Source organism: Prunus mume, linkage group LG7, assembly GCF_029339155.1.
Source record: "Prunus mume cultivar Tortuosa linkage group LG7, ASM2933915v1, whole genome shotgun sequence".
Lineage (NCBI taxonomy): Eukaryota > Viridiplantae > Streptophyta > Magnoliopsida > Rosales > Rosaceae > Prunus > Prunus mume.
In genome coordinates this window covers 689,942-710,668 of record NC_142704.1, presented here as the reverse complement: position 1 = coordinate 710,668, position 20,727 = coordinate 689,942, and the positions used below count along the sequence as shown (strand labels likewise).

General features: G+C 36.0%; 3 protein-coding genes and 1 long non-coding RNA gene across 5 annotated transcripts; 2 read left to right on the top strand and 2 right to left on the bottom strand.

Moving 5' to 3' along the window:
- Window positions 1-1,856: 1,856 nt before the first annotated feature.
- On the top strand, window positions 1,857-7,314 carry LOC103337377 (agamous-like MADS-box protein AGL19). Of its 2 annotated transcripts, NM_001319802.1 has the most exon segments (7): window positions 2,221-2,402; window positions 4,005-4,086; window positions 5,229-5,290; window positions 5,553-5,652; window positions 6,294-6,335; window positions 6,436-6,477; window positions 6,857-7,006. In NM_001319802.1, coding segments are annotated over 7 exon segments (660 nt in total).
- LOC148915170 (uncharacterized) lies at window positions 6,479-6,974 on the bottom strand. Its single transcript, XR_016122140.1, has 2 exons — window positions 6,833-6,974; window positions 6,479-6,664 (listed from the first exon to the last, which is right to left on the bottom strand). It is a non-coding gene; the product is annotated as an uncharacterized LOC148915170 (long non-coding RNA).
- Window positions 7,315-10,026: 2,712 nt separating the features above from the next.
- On the top strand, window positions 10,027-11,871 carry LOC103337376 (protein STAY-GREEN homolog, chloroplastic-like). Its single transcript, XM_089041418.1, is given in 6 exon segments — window positions 10,027-10,169; window positions 10,282-10,468; window positions 10,621-10,692; window positions 10,694-10,795; window positions 10,957-11,124; window positions 11,218-11,871. Coding segments are annotated over 5 exon segments (834 nt in total). The 5' UTR covers window positions 10,027-10,169; window positions 10,282-10,336; the 3' UTR covers window positions 11,578-11,871.
- A 3,730-nt stretch (window positions 11,872-15,601) lies between these two features.
- On the bottom strand, window positions 15,602-20,270 carry LOC148915169 (B-type cell cycle switch protein ccs52A-like). The gene is made up of 10 exons (XM_089041661.1): window positions 19,539-20,270; window positions 19,320-19,442; window positions 18,966-19,070; window positions 17,885-18,064; window positions 17,587-17,649; window positions 17,293-17,487; window positions 16,694-16,795; window positions 16,541-16,603; window positions 16,361-16,429; window positions 15,602-16,080 (listed from the first exon to the last, which is right to left on the bottom strand). Exons 1-10 carry the CDS (start codon window positions 20,067-20,069, stop codon window positions 16,027-16,029), a joined length of 1,485 nt encoding a protein of 494 aa, XP_088897787.1. The 5' UTR covers window positions 20,070-20,270; the 3' UTR covers window positions 15,602-16,026.
- Between the last annotated feature and the right edge of the window lie 457 nt (window positions 20,271-20,727).

The window sequence follows — 20,727 nt, the reverse complement described above, 5'->3', positions numbered from 1 at the left end:
TTTTATATAGAAAGAAAACATTAAATTTTAACACACATTATTAGAGAAAAGAAATAGACTTGAATTTAAGATATAAATGTAATAATATTATGTATTATTTTTCTCTAAAGCAAATATAATTTAATAAATGGACTTTAAACAGGCCAGTCCATTGGGTTTCGGCCCAGCACAGCCCTCGATGGGCCACAGATTGACCCGGCCCTTTAGGACTAATTACCTTGTCCCAGCACAGCCCAAAGATACAAACAGCACAATACCGAGCCTTGTTTAAGAGGGCCGTGCTCGTGTCGTGCCAAGCCTATCCAGTCCGTTTGACACCTCTGGCCAAGATGCACGTAACAAAGGCTTGCCTATCTTGGGTTTCTCTCATATATGGTATATCCAGAATTTGCATACGGAAGCCATGGCCCAATAGCATGCCACCAACCATAAGGCTGTTTGGAACAATTTTAGGACCATTGGGCCAATACATGTGCTGGGCCAGGCTTCTAGGTCTAGCCTTCTAGGTTTTGGTAGAATAGTAGACCTACCAGGTCCTACTAGTTAGGCCTCAAGTCTGAAGCACCCTGTAATTCATATGACCCCACCATTCCACCGACTTCATCCCAATGGGCCCAGCCCAATCCATCCTTTTTTCCTCCCTTATACTCGCTGCCTTTGCGTACTTCACAAGTTCGGTTTGCGATTTTCAATTTCTGGTTTGGGGAATTTACATTTTGACGAATTTTGACGAAGTCTTCTAAGAGAGAGATCCCCCAGAGTATACTAGACTTTTATTGGCTTTTCAAAAGTTGATGGAAATTCCATACAAATTTCATAGGGTAATATAGACTTTTACAAAATTCAGTAGAGCTAACTGGAGGACTTTTGCAAAAAATTAAACTTTTGTAGAATTGAAACTTGAGAGTTGGGAATACCTAATTCATCCAATAGAGTACGTTGCGCGTTGATTAAGACGATAAATATTGATTTGACAGAACTCATTTCGATTGTTTTATCTATTAATATGCGCTTCATCTATAATAAAAATTATACTAAAAAATTTTAATGGGTCCAACCATTATCAATCAATACCAACTCGTCACAATCCAAAATGGAAAATTTTCATATGAATTAGTTTCGTTTGCAATTTTGCCAAGTCCACTACTTTCCTCAAATGTTTTGAAATAGAAAAAGCAAAGAGAAGAGGAGAGTGCGGTTGCTCGTCACATTCACACGTAGTTCCATTGTGGTCCCAGGTGGTCCTCCCTCTTTGCAGCTGAAAAAAAGTTTGAAACAAAACCACATGAAATATCAAAAGAGGGAAAAATAATCCTGACATTACACCCACTCACAAGCAGAGCCACGTGACAAACCGTGATGTGTTGAGTTCTGGCGGCATGTGGCATCACCCCATTAGCCCATCTCTTCTATCAATCGTACGGAAAATTGCCTTGTCATTTTTTTTTGCTAGGAGATCTCAACCATTGTACGGACAAGTCATTATTTACAGAATTTTTTTACTGTGCCCATCCGATGCCCCAAATTTTACCTGCAACTTTGGGGTTATATCGACTGTCTGAATTTAACTGGCAACCGACAGGAATGTTCGCTGTTTTAGCTTTCAAGCGCCTCTCTGCCCGCTCAAACAGTCACCGGCCACAGAGGGTTGTCAGTCACTTTACACACGTGTCACCAAAAGACTTGATAGCACAGAGTTTGTGTGCCTCCAATAAAGGTTTTTAATATATTTATTTTTACCATTGGGTGGAGGAATAGTAAGTGGCTTCGCATGTGTAAGCTAAGCTCAGCCTTAGGCATTTATTCTCTTGTTTTTTTTCTTTATGGGGAGGTGTCCATTAATTGCCAAAAAAAGAAAGGGGTTGTAGATTGGGTTGATGTCCTCCTTTCCTTTTTCATTTTATTCCATCTTTTTATATTACCTCAAATATACCTCATAGGGTTCTCTCTTGTAGACTTTGAAACCTAAAAAGGGAAAGAAGCAAGTAGGGCAAATCCATCAATTTTTTGTTGATCTTCCTCCTCCCCCTTCTTCATCTCTCTCCTCAAATTTTCCCCTAGGGTTTCTGGGATTTCTCCGTTTCACATATATCTATCTTGGATTTTGGTCTGCCCCCTTTCTATTTTTGGAAACCTTTCTTCATCCTTTTTTCTTTTCTTTTCTGGGTTTTGGAAACCATTTGATTTTCTGGGGCTTTTCTTTGTTTGGAAGCGGAGAATATGGTTAGGGGGAAGACTCAGATGAAGCGCATAGAGAATGCAGCCAGCAGACAAGTGACCTTCTCCAAGAGAAGGAATGGGCTGCTGAAGAAAGCCTTTGAGCTCTCAGTTCTATGTGATGCTGAAGTTGCACTTATTATTTTTTCCACAAGAGGGAAGCTCTATGAGTTTTCGAGCTCAAGGTACGTTTGAGAAAATGAAAAGAAAACAAGGAACAATTATATATAATTTTAGATTCATCTTCAGATGGTTTTCTTCTTCATTTAATTAAATTTGAGCTCAACTCTTTAATGATTTAATAAAAGCTGCTCTCACTATTTGCATAGTACAGACACCAGTCAATAGATATAGGCCAAGTACCAACAGTTTCTCAGGCTTTGTACATGTCTATGGGGTATCTTTATATAGTATGTTTCTGGATCAAATCTTTTGGTGTAGATTTTGTTGCGTTGGATTGTGTTTTGGTTGAAAGCTTCTGGGTTTTAATTGGGTGTTTTTTTAGACAGAGAAATAAGAGAGAGAGAGAGAGAGAGATCAGAAAGAGACTTCTAACAACCATTTCGGTTAGGTTTATTGAGCAGGAACTATATAAGCTAGATTTCTTTCTTTACCGTATGATCTAAAGGTTGAGATAGCAGAGACTGAACTACCTGCACCAAGCGTTTTTTAAGTCGACTATAGTAAGTTGGCCTGCCAATTATATGACTCTTTATTTCTATTGATCTAATAAAATTCTATCGCTTCTTTTTATAATCAATTTTATTACCTCTAAGTCATATATATACTGATGTAACTAAGGTTAAATAACTACTGATAAACATGGAATCTTTTTTTTTCTTTCCCCACTGTATCTGAGTGGCCTTTTGAGGAAGAGGTTGTATCCAACCTTAATTTCCTTTCATGGAAAAAAGAAAAAGAAAAAAAAAAAGTCAGTGTAAATTAGCTTTAGTTTCTGGCCTCTCCATTTTAATATGTGTTATTAGGTACTTAAATATATGGGCCTCTTTCCAAGGTCTCCACTATTTATGTATGTAGCTATTTGATAAAGTAAGCTTAACAATCTTGTTATAAGTGTAGGATTTGATTGATTTGTGGCCAAATGGTTTCTTTAATTCTCATAATTAAGGAGATGGATGCTCAATCAAATAAAGCTTAATAGAGGGACCGCTAAGTATATCATTTATTGTGTTTGCTTGATGATATTTCTTTTTCGACCCCGAAGAAAAAAAGATCATATTTCTTTGTTTCATTTTCACATGACTTTTTTTTTCCACAATATCTTCAGATTAAAATGAGTACAAGATGCTATTTGGTCAATAAAATTAAGATCGTTATTCGAAAGTGATCAAAATTTCATGACAAAAAGAGAAAGAAGAAGAAAGGTCGATCAAGATTCGAATGATAAAATGTAAAATGTAAGCTCACGCTTGGTGTAGAACAATCGTTCTACCTGAGCTAAAACTTTCTTTCGCACAACTAGTTTGATCACCAAACGCAAACGGGTTGTTACAACTCAGACAGCAACTGTAATAACTATAAAGTCCATCTCCTTTTAGGTGGTGACACTTGTCAGGATCTGGAGGCTCTCTCTTCACATCTGATGCTTTATATCAGATCATGATCTTATGGGAAAAGGCTAAAAACTTCATTCATGCGTAATTCATAAATGGTTTTTTCTATTGCTTCATGCATGCATTCGATATTTTCGCTGCGTGTGTGGTGCTTGTCAAATCTTCAGTTTTAGTGGTATTTCTTATGTATTGTTGTGGTTGGAGACGCTTCAGTATCGGCAACACACTAGACCGTTATCAAAAGAGAGTGAAGGATCAAGGCCTTGGCAGTAAAGCAGTTCAAGTTGATATGGAGGTAAGCCAGCTGCCATAATTCTCACATTGCTTTTATCAAACCTTTCAGAAAATTTTGAAGTATAAGTTGAAGGTATCATTCCAGTATCATCCCATACAATCAATTGGTCACTCAATGGAATCTAAAACAAAGAGGATATTAAACCGGTGGGAATTGTGTTTATGGTTGCTTCTTTCGTTCATAAGATAATTATATTTGGATAAATTATCAGATGGTTGAGAGCATCTCCAATCATGCTCCTTATTTTCAAATTAAATTTTATCTAAAATGACTAGATAGTTACTTTAAGAGCTCTGTATAAAGTTTCGACTCCAACCATGCTCTTTGTGTCTATGTTTCTTTTGTTGAAAGAGAACGATATATATAAACTAAAATTGAATTTCATTAGGCTTCAAACAGGAGTCACTAGGAATAAAAATATTGGTTTAAAATAATATTTTGAATGAAAATTACTAATGACATGGAGCAACTACTTTCTCTGTCCTTAGATTTAGGAGCTCCTAAAGAAGTTAGGAGTTGGATAGGGGGAAAGGGTTAAAGGTGAGTATTTTTTAACTTCTCTCCAAATTTGAACTTAGAAGCTTTTTAGGAAACCCATTAAAGATACTCTAGAAGTTAACTATCTATTATTTGACTAAACGTGCATGATTCTAATTCACAGTTCAACAACATAAGTTTCTCTGCTAAGATTTTTTATTTTTTAGAGGAAGCGATGAATCTACTGAGAGAATATTAAACATATGTGAGTGTGTGGCGTTTCACTAGTCTGTCCGTCAATATGACCTACACTGCCTCGCCATACAATCAATGGAAGACAATAATTAATGAAATTTACATGTCTATGATATACAAATTTAAATATATAATATGTTGACATAAACATAAATCTACAAATTGTTTCCGGATGAATACATACAAGTGCGGATATTCGTAGTTAAATATATATGCTTATATTGCAAGACTGTGAATATGAATTTTGCTTCAATGATTCATTCTCGCAGTTCAGCTAACGCATTGGAAGAATAATATTTCCTTATATATTTATGTTTGGAATATATTCTCTTATCAAAAGCCTTCTCTTTTAAAGAAATACACGATAATCTTGTTACTGAGTTTTTGGTAATTATTGGATTTGCATGCAGCATGGGAAGGATGACACTTCTAGCATGGCGAAGAAGATTGATTTTATTGAAGCTTCTAAACAGTTAATTCAATGCTCAACTTGAAATTTGTATTCTGAAGTTTATTCTAGTTTTATATAATAATATATATATATATATATATATATATATTGGCTTAATTAGAAATATTTAGAAGTAAGTATTGAATATTTAAGTGTTTTATATACTTATTCTAGTTTTACAATTCTAGTATACTTATTCTAGCTGCAATCAGAGTTTCGTTTTGGTCCGAGGTTTAAATATTAGTATGTAAAATATCCATATAATTTAATGCGTATGGTGTAGGAAGCTCTTAGGTAATTGTTTGGAATCATGTTCGATAGAGGAACTGCAGCAGACAGAGAACCAATTGGAGCGAAGCTTAAGCAAAATTAGGGCTAGAAAGGTACATTTTTTTTATCATATGAAGGCTTATGCATTCTTTTTCATTCTTTTGGTCTGCACATAATTGGTTTTCTTTATGTATTGCATACAATTTGCAGCAAAGATAGCATTAATTGTGTGAATATTACTTTGTGTGGATCTCTACTGTGGACCTCCTCTTGCCTAATTTGGGAGAAAGACTTATATGAAACGGAAATAACACTTTTGCTATCTCTGGTCAATAATGCTGTGATGCGTGATATTGGGAATAGCAGCAACTAAGTTTTTCTCCTCCTTTGGGTGGTTTGTTAACAAATATCTCACTCTTTTAATTGACACATGGTGGTTATGACATTGATATCACATTGGCGAATCAAATCCAAAATTTATAACTGTTAAGTGGAGAAACTAAATAGTTATAATATATGGATGTGAATGTTGTAGTGTAAGACAACAAACCATGTGACAACTTAAGGATGCTTATATTGCTAGACTGTGAATTTTGATCGCATACATTGAGGCAAAAACGAACTTAATTAGTGGTCCAAATTTATAGTATGATAGCAAAACATGCTTATGGTCCTAAAATGTTACATATGTGTGTGTAGTATGTACTTTGATTCCTGACCATAAGCTAATGCACTTTGTTTTGCCTATTATCAGACTCAGTTATTGAGGGAGCAGATAGAGAACCTGAAGGAAGAGGTAATTAAATATAAGTGCTGTATTAGAACTTATAAGTATTCTTTTTATCAGAAAGGGCTGATATAGATTAATGCCATTTTCTTAATTTTGACATGATCAGGAGAAAAACCTATTTGAACAAAATGCTAAGCTACGGGAAAAGGTAATCAAATCTTCTTTCTATAAACAACTTTCAACTTCAACATGGTATACACACCCTATGTAATTCTTTGCCGCATTCAATCTGGGTTCATGATGATCTCCAATACAGCATAAGTGATTAAATGGATATATATATATATATGACAAGTAACGATGTCTTGTCAAACTTTTGTTGTTGAGCTGTGAATCTGAATCATACATGCACTGAAGTAAGAATTTAACGTGATCAATAATTCTAATTGAAATGAATCATATTCACAATTTGACAACATAAATACCAGAAAGTCTAAGAGAGAACCTTTCTCGATGCATAAACTGATCATAAATTACCAAAATAAGCCAATTGATTTACTTACTAATTGTATGACGGATTGATCCAGTGTGGCATGCAACCCCTTGGTCCTCCAAGCGCAAGAAAAGATGAAGAGAATTGTGCAGTACGCCAGCCCCGGACACCAGATATGGAGGATGTGGAGACTGACTTGGTGATTGGGCCACCTGAAAGACGAAGAAGTAGCCAAAACCCATAGGATCATCTCAATACCAGTATTGGTGATAATAAAAGTTTACAGCTTCAAAAACCTGCAACTGCAGCTGCAAATCTTCCCGATGGTCGCACAAGATTTTGGTGTGCACCTGAAATAATTGTGAAGCTAAACAGTTCAATATATAATGTATAGATCTTAATATTTAAAGCTAAATGCAGAATAAAGTTAAATGTGTGATTATTACTTTTCTTGAAGTTCTGCTTGTAGTTAAATTGGAACAACATATGACTCTGATTGTATTTCATGGAAGTTAAATTGATCTTCTATAAAGTTAATTTTTATTCCTAGCATTGGATCAGTGCATGTATATATAGGCTTTTAGTAATTATTATTCTTTGTCTAATGTATTCGCGTTCTCTTGGTTAATGCGTTAAATGCATATTGATCGAGTATGGTTGGAGTTGAGATATCTTAGAAAGAAATTGACTCTTTCTTGAAAAATTCCCTTGAAAAGTAGTAGCTCAGCTTCCACGCGTGGCATCTGAAATTCTAGAACATGGTATAAAATGTCATTTTGGAGAAAAAGTTCACCGCAACAAAAAGGCTATCATGTCTATATGCTTTCATGAATACAAGACAAGGAGCTTCTGCCATTGGTGGTAAAGGGTGTGAAAACCTGTGTTTCTGAACTTCCCATCCCAGATTGACAAATCGGACCCTTCTGATAGTTATTGAAACTGGGTAATTAGATGTTCTACTTATAATTCTAAACAAACAGAATAGTATCTGTAAGGAGTGGGTGATTTGGACGAGTAATGGAAGCGCCGGCAGCTTACCAAACGCAAGGACTTCTGGTGTATGGTTATTGAAACGTTCCCAACTCATAGGAGTGGGTGATTTGGACGAGTAATGGAAGCGCCGGCAGCTTACCAAACGTAAGGACTTCTGGTGTATGGTTCTTGAAACTTGGTGAATTAGATGTCCCACTTATAATTAGGGAAAATAAAAAGCACTTGCAATCTAGTTACAAATTATAAACACTGAAATAACAGAAAAAATATATCAGTTTTGGTCGGCAACTCTTTTGTTTTTATTTGGACTAACATGTATCCAAGTCCTGATGAGTGAACAGAAAGCCTCCAACGCGTAGAATACAAGAAAGAAGCACTTGATACACAAAGACTAAATTATGAAAACGACAACGGATGACTAGTCACACTCCTAAACTAACACTAACACAACAAGATTTATTGGCAAGTTAAGATTACACGTCTTCAAATAGGACCTTGAAAAATTAAATAAATACTATTCTTTAATAGAAAATAATGGTTGCCTTAAAAATATATTAACATTCTTGAGATTTTTGGGTTCAAAAGAAAGCAATTTTCCTTCCATTTTTTATACCACTCACTGGTCGCCAAAATGGGCTGGAAGGCATGTTCATACCTACTTATTATGACTTCGATTGAGGGGCCACATTGTTGATTGAGAAATTAGGTCACATTTATCATTTTGAAGAACAAAATTGGTCCTAAAGGTGAATAAGAAAGTCTTTTTTGTTTGTTTCTCGGGAGAAATTATAGAATGGTATCGTATCACCACGTCAGCTGGTGATACTCTCTCTCAAAATTTGACATGTGTACAACTTTTCAATGAAAAATTAAAATTTTACACTAACACCTCATAAGGTTTCAGTTTGTTTTCACAAAATCCTTTTTCTTTGATTGTTTGTCCCAAAATTGATGATTTCATTGAAAAAAAAACCTTATGCAAATGACAAAATTAATCTCAATGAAGTATATGCAATGTAATCTCAAAGGCCCACTTTTTCATACGGAGATTTTTTTTGGATATAAAATCATCAATCTTTGGATGAAAAATCAATGAAAATGAGTTTTGTGAAAATAATTTAAAACCTCAAGCGGTGGCACTAAGTCACTCATATATCTTATCATGCAATGTATAAAGTGTAAAATATTGTAGTAAATCATTATAAATAAATGATTATGGTGTGCTTAATCTTATTTCATTAATTACTACATATTTTCTACACTCGCAGTGTTTGTCAACTCACTATAATCAACTTAAATAAGTTAAACCCATCATGCAATGCATTTCCTTCCATTTTCTGTGATAATTGACTAAATAAACATCATCCTAAGTTTCAAGAAAAATTTTCAAATTTTTCTTACAATTTTCATGATTTTTATTTAATTTTTATCGATATCGATAATATCATGATATTTCCATACAAATTTCCATTCGACCAAATAATTTGGTGAAAACCTAAACTTGGAGCAGCTCACCAAATAATTTGGTGAACACCATTCGACCAGACTTCCTAGAGTAAGGATCGGCTGTATATATGTATATAATAAGGCTTGCAAATCCTTTGAGTGCCAACACACCACTGGCACTACTAGGATTCCCAACTCCACTACTAGGATTCAAGTCCCCTCTTCCCATCCCCATCCCCATCCCCAGCCCCAGCATTTTCCCTGAAAACCTTAATTAGCCATCATTTTAGCCTACGTATTTTGCCAAAATGATTTTCATATTTTGATTTGGTGAATTTGATTTTCCAAATGGGTACCTATTCATTGTAAACTGTAGGAGTAATATAAAAATAAATAAAAGTAAGGACGACCTTAAATGTTGAAAATGGAAATAAGGTATAGAGAAAAAAATAAATAAAAGTAATTTTTGGTATTTTTTCAATTTTTATTACAAAATATTGGCCTGGTGTTATGAAGAGTAAAATTTCCCCCCGCAAGCCTGGAGAGAGAGAGAGAGCTTCAATTTTCTGTTTTTTAATTTTACTTTTCATTATTTATTTATTTTTAATATACAAAATGACCATTTTGCCTTCATTTTTAACGGTAAATTAGATGAAATGTTATGAATTTAGATGGAAGGAAAATTGCAAAAAAAAAGTTTGGGTCCTTAATTTTCTTTAAAAAAAAAAGATAAAGGTGAATTGAAACTAAAGTACAAATTCATGAGCAACTCACTAATATACCAAAAAAAACAAAAAACTGACACGTCTCAAACTCATTTTCCGTGATGTGTGGCAAAACTTCATAAACGGACACGTCTCAAACTCAAATGGGCAAATCTTCGAAGTTTCAAACGCTGGGCTCACAAGTTAACCCAAGAATCATCCTCAAAGCAAAAGCAAAAGCAAAAGCAAAGCACGCAATTTTCAGTAAGGACTTCTCCTTTTCTGTGCTTCTTTTATAATCTTATTAATTAAGATAAGCAGCACTGCCGCAGCTCCATAGACTTCATTGTGTTTTCTTTATTTGGATGCCAAAAAGATTGGAGCCAAGAGAGTGGGTGTCTAAAGAAAACCCAAGTCCCTTGACTACGGAGATGGGTACTTTGACTGCTGCTTCCTCTGTGCTTCCTTCGGATTTCAAACCTTCACTCTCTCTATCTGATCACAGAGGCTCTCTCCTGCACTGTACAAAAATACCCAAGAAAAGAAACAGGGCCATGGTTCCTGTAAGCTTCTTTTTCTTTTATTTATTTTTATTTATAAAAAAAAAGATTCACAAAATTGTTTCTTGGGTTTATTATTATTATTATTATTATTTTGTGTGTGGGTTATTTTGGACAAGAAAGGTTGAAATGGATTTGTGGGTTTGTTTGATTAGGTTGCAAGGCTGTTTGGGCCAGCCATATTTGAAGCGTCAAAGCTGAAGGTTCTGTTTTTAGGAGTGGATGAGAAAGAAGCACCCAGGGAACCTTCCAAGAACTTACACCCTTACTCACAGTGATATCACCTCAAAACTCACTCTGGCAGTTTCACAGACAATAGACAACTCTCAGGTTTGTGCCCTTACTTGTGTGTTGTGTCTGTTTTTCTTGTGGCTCAAGTAAAAAATTTAACAGAGGAAATCAAACAGAGGATTGTTGTTTATGTTATTAGCTATTGGTGTAGATAAAAAAGAAATTTTTTGGATTGATAATTGGGGAAATTGACTTTGCAGTTGCAAGGGTGGTACAACAAGTTACAGAGAGATGAAGTTGTGGCTGAGTGGAAGAAAGTTAAGGACAAGATGTCTCTTCATGTTCACTGCCACATAAGTGGAGGTCATTTCCTTCTAGATCTGTTTGCAAGGCTGAGATTCTTCATCTTCTGCAAAGAACTTCCTGTTGTAAGTCATTAATTGATAATTAATTAATTAATTAATTACTCTTAATTTTGTCCTTTTGATCTTTATTAATATTTAAAACCAATATCTAAATAGGTTTTGAAGGCCTTTGTTCATGGGGATGGCAATCTGTTCAGCAAGTTCCCAGAATTGCAGGAGGCTTCGGTTTGGGTTTACTTCCACTCAAGCATTCCAGAATTCAACAAGGTGGAATGTTGGGGTCCACTCAGTGATGCAGCAGCACCTTGTAGAAGTGGGCGAGGTGGGGTCCACCAGGAAAACAGGGAGGAAACTTCTCCAAGTAACTGGGACTTGCCAGAGCCATGCCAAGAAAAGTGTAGCTGTTGCTTCCCACCATTGAGTTTGGTTCCGTGGCCCCAAGAGCTTCCCCATGTAAATGAAACTAGATATGGTCCCCAGCAGCGATTTGAGGGCCAAACCCAAGAAACAAACTAAAACAATTTCCTTAGTTTGTTTGATTTGATGTAAATAGAAACATATTTGTTCCTTTTGGCTTTCTGAAAGGTCTTTTGTTCTAGGAAGTCAGACTTATTCATGGTCAGACCAAATCCCATTCAAGCACTATGAATCAGTGTTCTTGAACGGGGCTGTGCTATCTATCATCAGTATGTTCCAGTTCTGGTTGCCAAGTTACTGTAAATGTAGTTGGGGCGTTATTTGCATCAACTATTAAATTGTAAAACTAGATGAATATTTAAATAGATAGATTCGATATATGTTTTTCTATTATGGTTTTTTGTTCTTTAATATAAGTGATAGTCTATAATATTCTAAACTATGAAAGAATGGTGTGAGAAAGTGGGCACATGATCTTGAACGACTGACCTAATTCACATATGCTTTTCTACAACGAATATGAGAAATATTATTGTTGCGTCGAAAAGATCATCATGCACTCTTCTCTTTATTATTGGAGTGTATGAACATTTTTAAAATGACAATAATAGCGACCGGTGGATGGGAATTAAAAGTGTTGTATATAAGTCATTTTACTCTCGTATCTTCTCATAAATTGAACATGCAAATTGCAATGGGAAATTGGGCAAAATATCACTCATTTACAAACTTATTGGTCATATACCGTCCACCTAAAGCCCAGTAACCCGTGTGGCTATACTTTTTTTTAAATTAAAAAAAATCACATATAGCTGAGCGGCTATACTATTTTTGAGAATAGTATACTATTTAAAAAAATTACAAAAACTGGTATAGCCATAGCCGGCGGCTATACTATTTATATATATTAAAAAATGGAAAAGAAACTATTGTAGCAAATTCAGAGTCAGACCATTCAAACCAATAGGAAGAGAAACTAAAAAGAAAATCATTCCAATTATGGTAGCAAAACTCACAAGACAGAAAATAATCCCCAAGTTACTGATCATCTAGCAATCATGTAGCTTGCCAAACCCACATCTAATACTAACAAAGCTTTTGCTTCTGCTTTCCATTTCGTTAACAAAAATAGAAATAACCAAACCAACTTAAATGTCTAAGCATCACCCAACAGAAGAATTCAGCATAACACAATTATTGGATTAGTATAAGGTGATTTTAGCAAAACTACATAAACCCACATAAATCAGGCAAAAAGGTTCGAGCTTTTCTCGTTCATTTTCACTTTCCAGAAAATTTTCTCAGTAACCAAACAAGGGAACTAGATGAAAAACAAAGAAGACAGATGCCAAAGGCCACACCCCACTCGTCTTCTTCATCAAGAGGTTGAGTGGTTCGCACTGGAGAGGGGTTCACGGGACGCTGATGATCATGGATTTGACCAGCCACAGGGCGCAAAAGCCCAGATCAAGATAAATCCAACAGCTCAAATCCAAACACAGCAAGTGAGATAGAGCGACCCAGAGAGAGAGAGATGAGAGAAAAAAGAAAAAGTTTAAGTGGCCAGTAAGTATATATTTAAAAGTTATATTTGCAAAACGTGTGCGTACACGGTACATGGGGTATTTGCATACTAAATTCGGATTGCAGTTTTAATCAACCGAGTATAGCCGGGCGGCTATACTATTTGAAAATAAAAAATAAAAACTGGATATTGCTGGGCGGCTATACTAATTATATATATATATATATATATATATATTGAAAAGACCTGCTTAGCGACTATGCACGACTTTTCAAAACAGTAAAGCCACGAGTCTATACTATTTTTTTTTTTTAAAATCAAGTATAGCCGCGCGTCTATACATTCATTCATAGTTAGTAAAATACGGAACTTTTGGCAAATTACAACTTAAATGTTTGGCCACAATATTATATTTTAATATAAGTTATCTATATTTTTCAATATATATTCTTTTTATTCAATAATATGTTAGAATTATGTTTATAAGGCCATCCCCAATGGTTGGGGCTCTAAAAAGGATTTATAGAGCCCCATTTAGAGTTCTGATGGAATCTTTGGGGCACTAAAGGAATCTCTCCCACAATGGGACGCTCTATATTCGGGGATCCATTTATGATGTAATTTGATTTATGTGCCATTTTTTATTTTTGTTAACTTATTATGTTTTAATGAATGTTTATGTTATGTTAGTTTTTTTTTTTTGAACATTTCAACCCAAAAAAATCAAAAATTTGGACAAGATTTAAAAAAAAGTGATTAGAGTAAAGAAAAAAAAACTAGCCATTTATTTCTATATAAAAAATGAGGACATTCTTTTGAAAAGAAAAAGAAATGGTAGAAAAAGAGGAGAGTACAAAAATAAGTTTTTTTTATGTGCTAGCGAGCCCCATGCATGTGGTTTGGTAGAAGAGTATGAGGGCAGTTGTGCGTCTTGGGCGATTGAGGAGATTAAAAAGTGATTCATGTGGGAACACTCGGGCTGAAGGGGCTGCATCCGTGTCCACAGATTTGAGGACAGCTCCGGCGAGTCTTTAACATTTAGAGCCCAAAATCTCTCCCATTGGGGATGCCTTTTTTGCATTGGGCTGCATATATGAAGAGATCTGTGGTGGTTGAGCCCCAAATAAAGTCCCATTGGGGATGACCTAATACTTGAATTTTGTGTTTTATTGAAATTTTTATAAAAATACGTGCATTAAACATGAAAAATACCTACAAACCTATATAATATGAGTATTGTCCGTTTGCTTTTAAAAAATGTGAACTTTATTGAGTCTTTAAGACGTGTGCAGAATACGAATGTATTATTAAAAAATATATGTGAGAATTATGTGTATAATACTTGAATAATATATAAAGAGTCTAGCCGTTCGGCTATACTATTTATTTAAAAAATATTTAAACAAAAAACCCAGTAACGCCGGATGGCTGTACTATTTTTAATTTTATTTAAAAAATTGACTAAAGCACGGCTATATTATATATATATATATATATATACACATATAAAAGGAACGAGCCCAGCGATTAGGCTTTCACGTGGCAAAATAGGTAAAGCCGGTATAGCCGCCCGGCTATACGATTTGTAAGAAACATTAAAAATCGAGTATAGCCGCCGGGCCATACTAAAAAACAATTAAAAACCGGGTATAGCCGGACGGTTATACTATTGATATACATTTAAAAAGACCCGTTAGCGCCTATGCTCCATGTGTCAAAACAGTAAAGCCGGTCGGCTATACTATTTTTTTAAAAAAATCGAGTATGGCGCGCGGCTATAATATTTATACGTGCGGGCGATAAAAAAATAGGTATAGCTTGGCGATATTATTTTTAAAAAACATTAATAAACCCGAGTATAGCCGGTCGGCTAAACGATTTTAAAAGTTAAAAATTATAGAACCTGGTGTAGCCGGTCGGCTATACTATTTATATATATTGAAAAGGACGTGTCAAAACAGGAAAGCCGCACGGCTATACCATGTTTTGAAAAAAAAAATTTGAAAAATCCGAGTATAATATGATATAATACGGAGGCAATACAATGTTCTGGGCGAGTTCCATACAAATTGATTTTCTCATTCTTTACACCAAGCCGATCACGACATACTTGAGGAAAATCCTTCTCTTAAGCAAATCCAAGTGGCAGAAAAGGCTCTCAAAAGTGTTGGAAGTTGAACATTAGGATGATCCAAATGAGAGAGAGAGAGAGAGAATAATAAGGGGGAAGAAGAAGAGAGAGAGAGAAGAGAAGTGAAACCCACAAGATGCAGAAAAAGGAGAGGAGATGCATGATTGGGGTTTCATCTCTGAGAGAGCAGAGCAAAGATTCGAAGAATAAACCAAAATTTTCAGAGAGGAGAAGAGAGGAGAGAGAGAGAGAGAGAGAGAGAGAGAGAGAGTAAAGAGAGTGTTCCGAGAGAGCAACTGAAAAAGTATGCAAAGGGAATAAGTATGCAAATATAAGTATTTATAGATAATATCTCATCAATGAATATATGCTGGATAATATATGACCAATAAGTTTTAAAATAGTTTAAAAGAGTTGAGTATAAATTTGAGCTTAACCATTGTCCTTGACGTCGCCAACTTCTATAGTTTTGGAGCAAAAAATGTGAAATAATTGTGATCCATTTACAAAGAATGTGAAGATACTACACCACAATGACCAACTTATCTTTCAGTATTCTCTCTTTAAATATACAAGGGAGCACTGAGAAGGTGAAAATAATTGATAACAACCCCCCTCTCGATCTATACATATTTCGACTACTGAAGTGGGAAAAAGAGAATAAATAAACATTTGAAAAAGATTAAACCAATCATCGCTTCAACTCTTGTCTTAGCCTTTGGGGTCCCAGTAAAATATCCGTTCCTTTGTGGGTTGATTTAAGTTTACCATCCGATCAGCTCTTTTATCATGTCAAAAAGAAATGACATATCATCCTCATTGGATTCCCATTCCTCGGCCAATACGAGCAATTGTGAAGGTTGCTAAGTTGGTATCGAAGTCCTGCAGGAGGTCACCGGATCACAGTTCGTCCAAGTGATGATGCTCCAATTTCACTTTCTGTGTTCTGCAATAATAATTTGATTTACATGAGTAAGGGAAAAACACAGGGAACAAGTAAATGCAATATAGAGCACTTGCATAAACCAATTTTAATTCACGTTCTCAGTAGAATGTCAAGGATATGGAACACAATTAGTTCCTCACCACAAAAGCAGAATAATCAATGCCACTCATTATATATACATTATACCCTAGTCAAGTTACTAAGAAATAAGGAATAACTATTAACCAAATTGATGGCATGTAGTATGCATTAATTTCCGTCAACTATTGAGTCTTTTTACCTGGGATTTAGGGGAAGGAAATACATTCCAAAATCTAAGTGTTTCATCTCCTGCTCCAGTGACAATCGTCTGAAACAACAATAATCAATGTAATAGATCAGAATATGCATAAAGGAACGTCAATTAATTTGCATAACCATAAAAATGGCAGGTAATTAGAAGGAATTGGGGGTACATTACCTGTCCATCGGGTGAGATAGCAAGATAAAGAACTCTGTATGTATGGCCAGTAAGAGTTGCCAGCTGCATCAGCAGAAGAAAATTGAAAATTAGAAATGGAAGTAAAGACATTTATTGGTTACAGGAATTCTCAAGACTTTGGCACTTTGGTACCTTGGACATGGTGGGATATCTCCAAACTATTATCTGATTTTGGGAGTACCCGTGGGTGCTGACGAGTTCATTGACATTTTTAGACCACACAAGATTGCATACCTGCATATATACAATGGATGGAAGCACAGTCCATGTTAGAAAGAGGGAGGGGGAGGGATTTCAGTCACCAACTAATTTCATTTCTATGAACAGAAATATATCAGCATTTAGCATCACGAATGAGATAAATCCATGTTTTTCTGAGTAACATATTTCTTCCTTTCATCCAGCATCAAGATGCAAAACACAGCAAAATTAATCAGATTCAAGTTGCAAATGTGTTAACCCCAGTTTTCTCCCTTTACCAATATATGGAAAAGTTCAAAGTAAAAAATTGAAGTTACACCATTCTATATTGGGTGGAATGATCTACTCAATAGAAAAAGCACAATGTTAAGAAACAAGAAGTTTGGGAACTATTGAAATAATGGCACCCAGTGCAATCAGTTTAGGTTCACTAAATATTCCCCACAGGGCAAAGCTTCCTTTCCGCATGAATATTTAAAGCAAACCAAGAGGAAAAGTAAGCATATTAAGCAAACCAACAAGTTTTTCACCTGACTTCCAGTGTCCATGCAGCTCAAGTGTGAGTTAGTGGTTGTATTCCAGAAACGAATACACCGGTCTGCAGTTCCTCCCCCAGATGCAAGAAGTCCATGAAGATGGGGAGACCATGCAATAGCTTTCACAGCTGCAGTATGCTCACAGTATTTCAGCACCGGTTGAGTTGAATGTTGATTCCAAACAAAAAGCTGTATATACAAGGGACAAATTATCAGTTATGAATAGGAAGCATGACCAAATTACAATGCACATAGCGTAAGTCAGGCTGAAAGGAAAATGTAGCATACCCTATTATCATTCCCGCCTGATGCCAACTCACGGTTATCGTAAGACCACTTTAGTCCACAAACCTAAAGAACAATAAAATTATTTTCAGACTGAGAAAATATAAATTAAACAGAATATCGCATGCAGCATATATGATAATAACATAACAACTGGTATACTACCCAAAGTATAAATTAGAAAACCGAAGGATTAGAATGAGTAACATTCATGAAAGCACACTCGAGTCCAAAAAGTTTAGCAGTCTTTTATTCAACTCGCAAGTTCAATCAAACTGAACATGAAATAAAGGATTCTGACCTCTGACTTGTGTCCAGAAAGTTTGCTAACAAAATCTTCTTGAGCACGAATATCACGTTGAAGAATACTCTTATCCCGACTACCAGAGGACAACATAGACGAACTCCAGGCTAAGGCTCCAATGCGCAGCCGATGGCCCTCCATAGTTCTTATCCTCCTACAACGAGATGCATCCCAAATCTACAGAGTAGGTAATGAGTGCATCAGCTAATCATTCAGCAGCATATATGCAAATGCACAAGTTTAACAGTAAAACTAATATGCCAAGAATTAGATATAAGAGGTTGGTAGATATGAAGTTCATGTTGTAATGCTGCACAAAACTTAACCCACAAACTGCTCACGTGCAACTGTCTTGAATATCAAATTATCACATAAATTTACAATCATAACCTGATTATTGTACACAATGTAATCTGGTTCCAACAAAGGCAGGATACAGAAGTGGCATGTTCCAAATAACCAGACCACAAGTCAAAAGTTTATCAATGTGTGAATGTGCACAAAAAGATCAAATAAAAAAAGTCACCAAAATTAGAATCCAATTCTGTTTGGACACTGTCACAATGTAAAGAGCAGGAGATGGAGGTTCCCAGTTAACCTATTCATAATCATATCTAAAAACCAGTAACATAGATTATCTACAGCTCTGAACACCTAGTAAGGAATCTTAAGATTAAAACAATACTTGGAGATTCTAGAATGATAAAGTACTACCGATAATGTCTAATTATGCACCAAAAATATTTGAGGGAGTGGCTCTGCTAAGGAGACCAGACAGGGGCTTGTTTATGCTGTTACACCATTATTGAGCTAGACAGGACATTGTTGTTTGTCATAATATCAAAACTTTTCCACAACTTTCGTAGTTCAGATAAAAGTTTTCAAGCATTATGTTGTTCGATGATCATATCCCACATGATAAAGTCACAAACTTGTTGCTTAAAACACCTACTGTTTAGATGTTGTTGCAAGTCCACCTTTAATTCCAATTTGCAATATTAAAATATTAAAAATAGCATCTCAATTTTAAACCTATAAGAATGCAACATGTCTGATATCATGTACAAGTATCTCTTACTTGGACTTTCCCATTGCTAGTTCCAACAGCAAGATGAGTCCCACGCTGAGCCCAGCCTACGGAACAGACACTGTCATCAATCCCCAAGTCGCATAACTTAGTTACCTGGAAGTAACATACAATGATCAAGTTAAAAAAAATTATACAGGCAAAAGACTCAAATTAGCAAAATTTCATACTAACACCAAGAAAAGAACACACTAGATGATCAGAACAGTCATAAAAAACTACAAGGTTGTGACTTGTGACATTGGAGAACGTACATTTGCCTCAAGTAATACTCAACAAAACAAAATTACAACAATAATGTAAGAATTAGAAAACAGAAGCAAAGTCAGTGAAGCTAGAGCTCACCTTACTACTACAAGCATTCCACAAATAAACACAATTGCCCAACCCAACAGCCAGCACATTATGCGAAGACCAATCCACAAGATTCAAATAAAAGTCGTCTTGCAAAGCAGGTGCATCCAAAACCTGAACAAGAAACAAAACTCCTTATACCCAACTGACAAAATTCAAACACCAACCGAACCTAAATCGCCAAAAAGACCAGAAATTGATAAAATTTACCTTATAAGGCGACCTGGGAACCTTCCTAGGAGCCTTGACCGGGCTATGGTGAACCCCAGTGACCACATCATCAAACCCAAACGGCGAGAGCGAGTGCATGGACCGGCGAGTCTCGGTCTTGAACCGGAAGATGTTGGGGCTGGGCGGGTTCATCTGAATCAAGTTCCGCTTCTCTGGCGTCGCCGGAGGAACGACACCGGCGGCGTCGGAGCCGAAGAGGGCGGCGCGTAAGAGCGTGGCGTAAGCGCTAGAGGAGTCATCGCGGCCCTCGGCCGGAGTATTCGAGATGTCGAAGAGGGCAAAGTTGGAGCCGGATCTGCTGGGGATGAACCTATCGGAGTAGATGGTCCTCGACGGAGATTGGTGGTGGTTGGAGTTGATCATTCGGTCGATGTGCCGAGATGGCGCTAGGGATTGCAGAGCCTGAGGGGTGCGCGGCACAGCCGGAGGCGGATTGAGCTGCGACGAAGACGAAGATGGGGTTCTCGGAGCTGGTTGGTTGTTCGACAGTGGTGCCGCAGGATCGTCCATGGAAGATCACTGTGTATGTGCGCGTCTCTGTCTCTCTGTGTGTATTAGAGAGAGAGAGAGAATGGTTTGGGATGGCGATGGAGAGAGAGAGAGAGAGAGAGAGAGAGAGAGAGAGAGGAGAGGGGTTGATGCGTTTGATGGCTAGAGACTTCACTAGTAATTTTCCCGGGAAAACTAGGTAAGAAAGTAGTTAATTATCCCGGGAAAATCATAAGGGGGTTATATTGCGGTAAGGGGCTTTGGGTAAACAGTTAAAGGCTGGAGCTTTAGGCTTCACACTTTAAACAACTAACTCTTCTTCCTTTTTTCTCAAGGAAAATTTATAGAAACCTACCAAAACTAGGGGATTGAGTTTCCCTTTTATTTATTTACCAAGTTTCAAAATAATAATAAATTGGGACTTGGTGTACAAAATTTTTGCTATAGAATAAAATAGAAAGTTTTGCTTGTAAGTTTATATATGTGGTGGTGAAAGTTTTTCAGATTTTCAGATTGAATAGATTACCCATGTTGCATATTTTGTGTAGTTATTATGCTATGATCATGTCTGCTTTAAAATCAAGGGGATGCATGTGGATTTCCATTAAAAAAAACATAAGGCATGCTGGATTTAAGTACTGGAGTGGGTTTTTAGGATTTGGGTTATAATATATTCAAT

What these genes read in the sequence shown, in the direction of transcription:
- LOC148915169 (XM_089041661.1), bottom strand. Translation starts at nt 20,069, where the DNA reads ATGGACGATCCTGCGGCACCACTGTCGAACAACCAACCAGCTCCGAGA. An exon ending in CAGGCGGGAATGATAATAGG is followed by an intron (nt 17,488 to 17,586) that starts GTATGCTACATT and finishes TTGTATATACAG; the next exon opens with CTTTTTGTTTGGAATCAACA. An exon ending in CTATCTCACCCGATGGACAG is followed by an intron (nt 16,430 to 16,540) that starts GTAATGTACCCC and finishes TTGTTGTTTCAG; the next exon opens with ACGATTGTCACTGGAGCAGG.
- LOC103337377 (XM_089055595.1), top strand. Translation starts at nt 2,221, where the DNA reads ATGGTTAGGGGGAAGACTCAGATGAAGCGCATAGAGAATGCAGCCAGC. An exon ending in CAGTTCAAGTTGATATGGAG is followed by an intron (nt 4,087 to 5,228) that starts GTAAGCCAGCTG and finishes ATTTGCATGCAG; the next exon opens with CATGGGAAGGATGACACTTC. An exon ending in TTTATTGAAGCTTCTAAACA is followed by an intron (nt 5,291 to 5,552) that starts GTTAATTCAATG and finishes CGTATGGTGTAG; the next exon opens with GAAGCTCTTAGGTAATTGTT.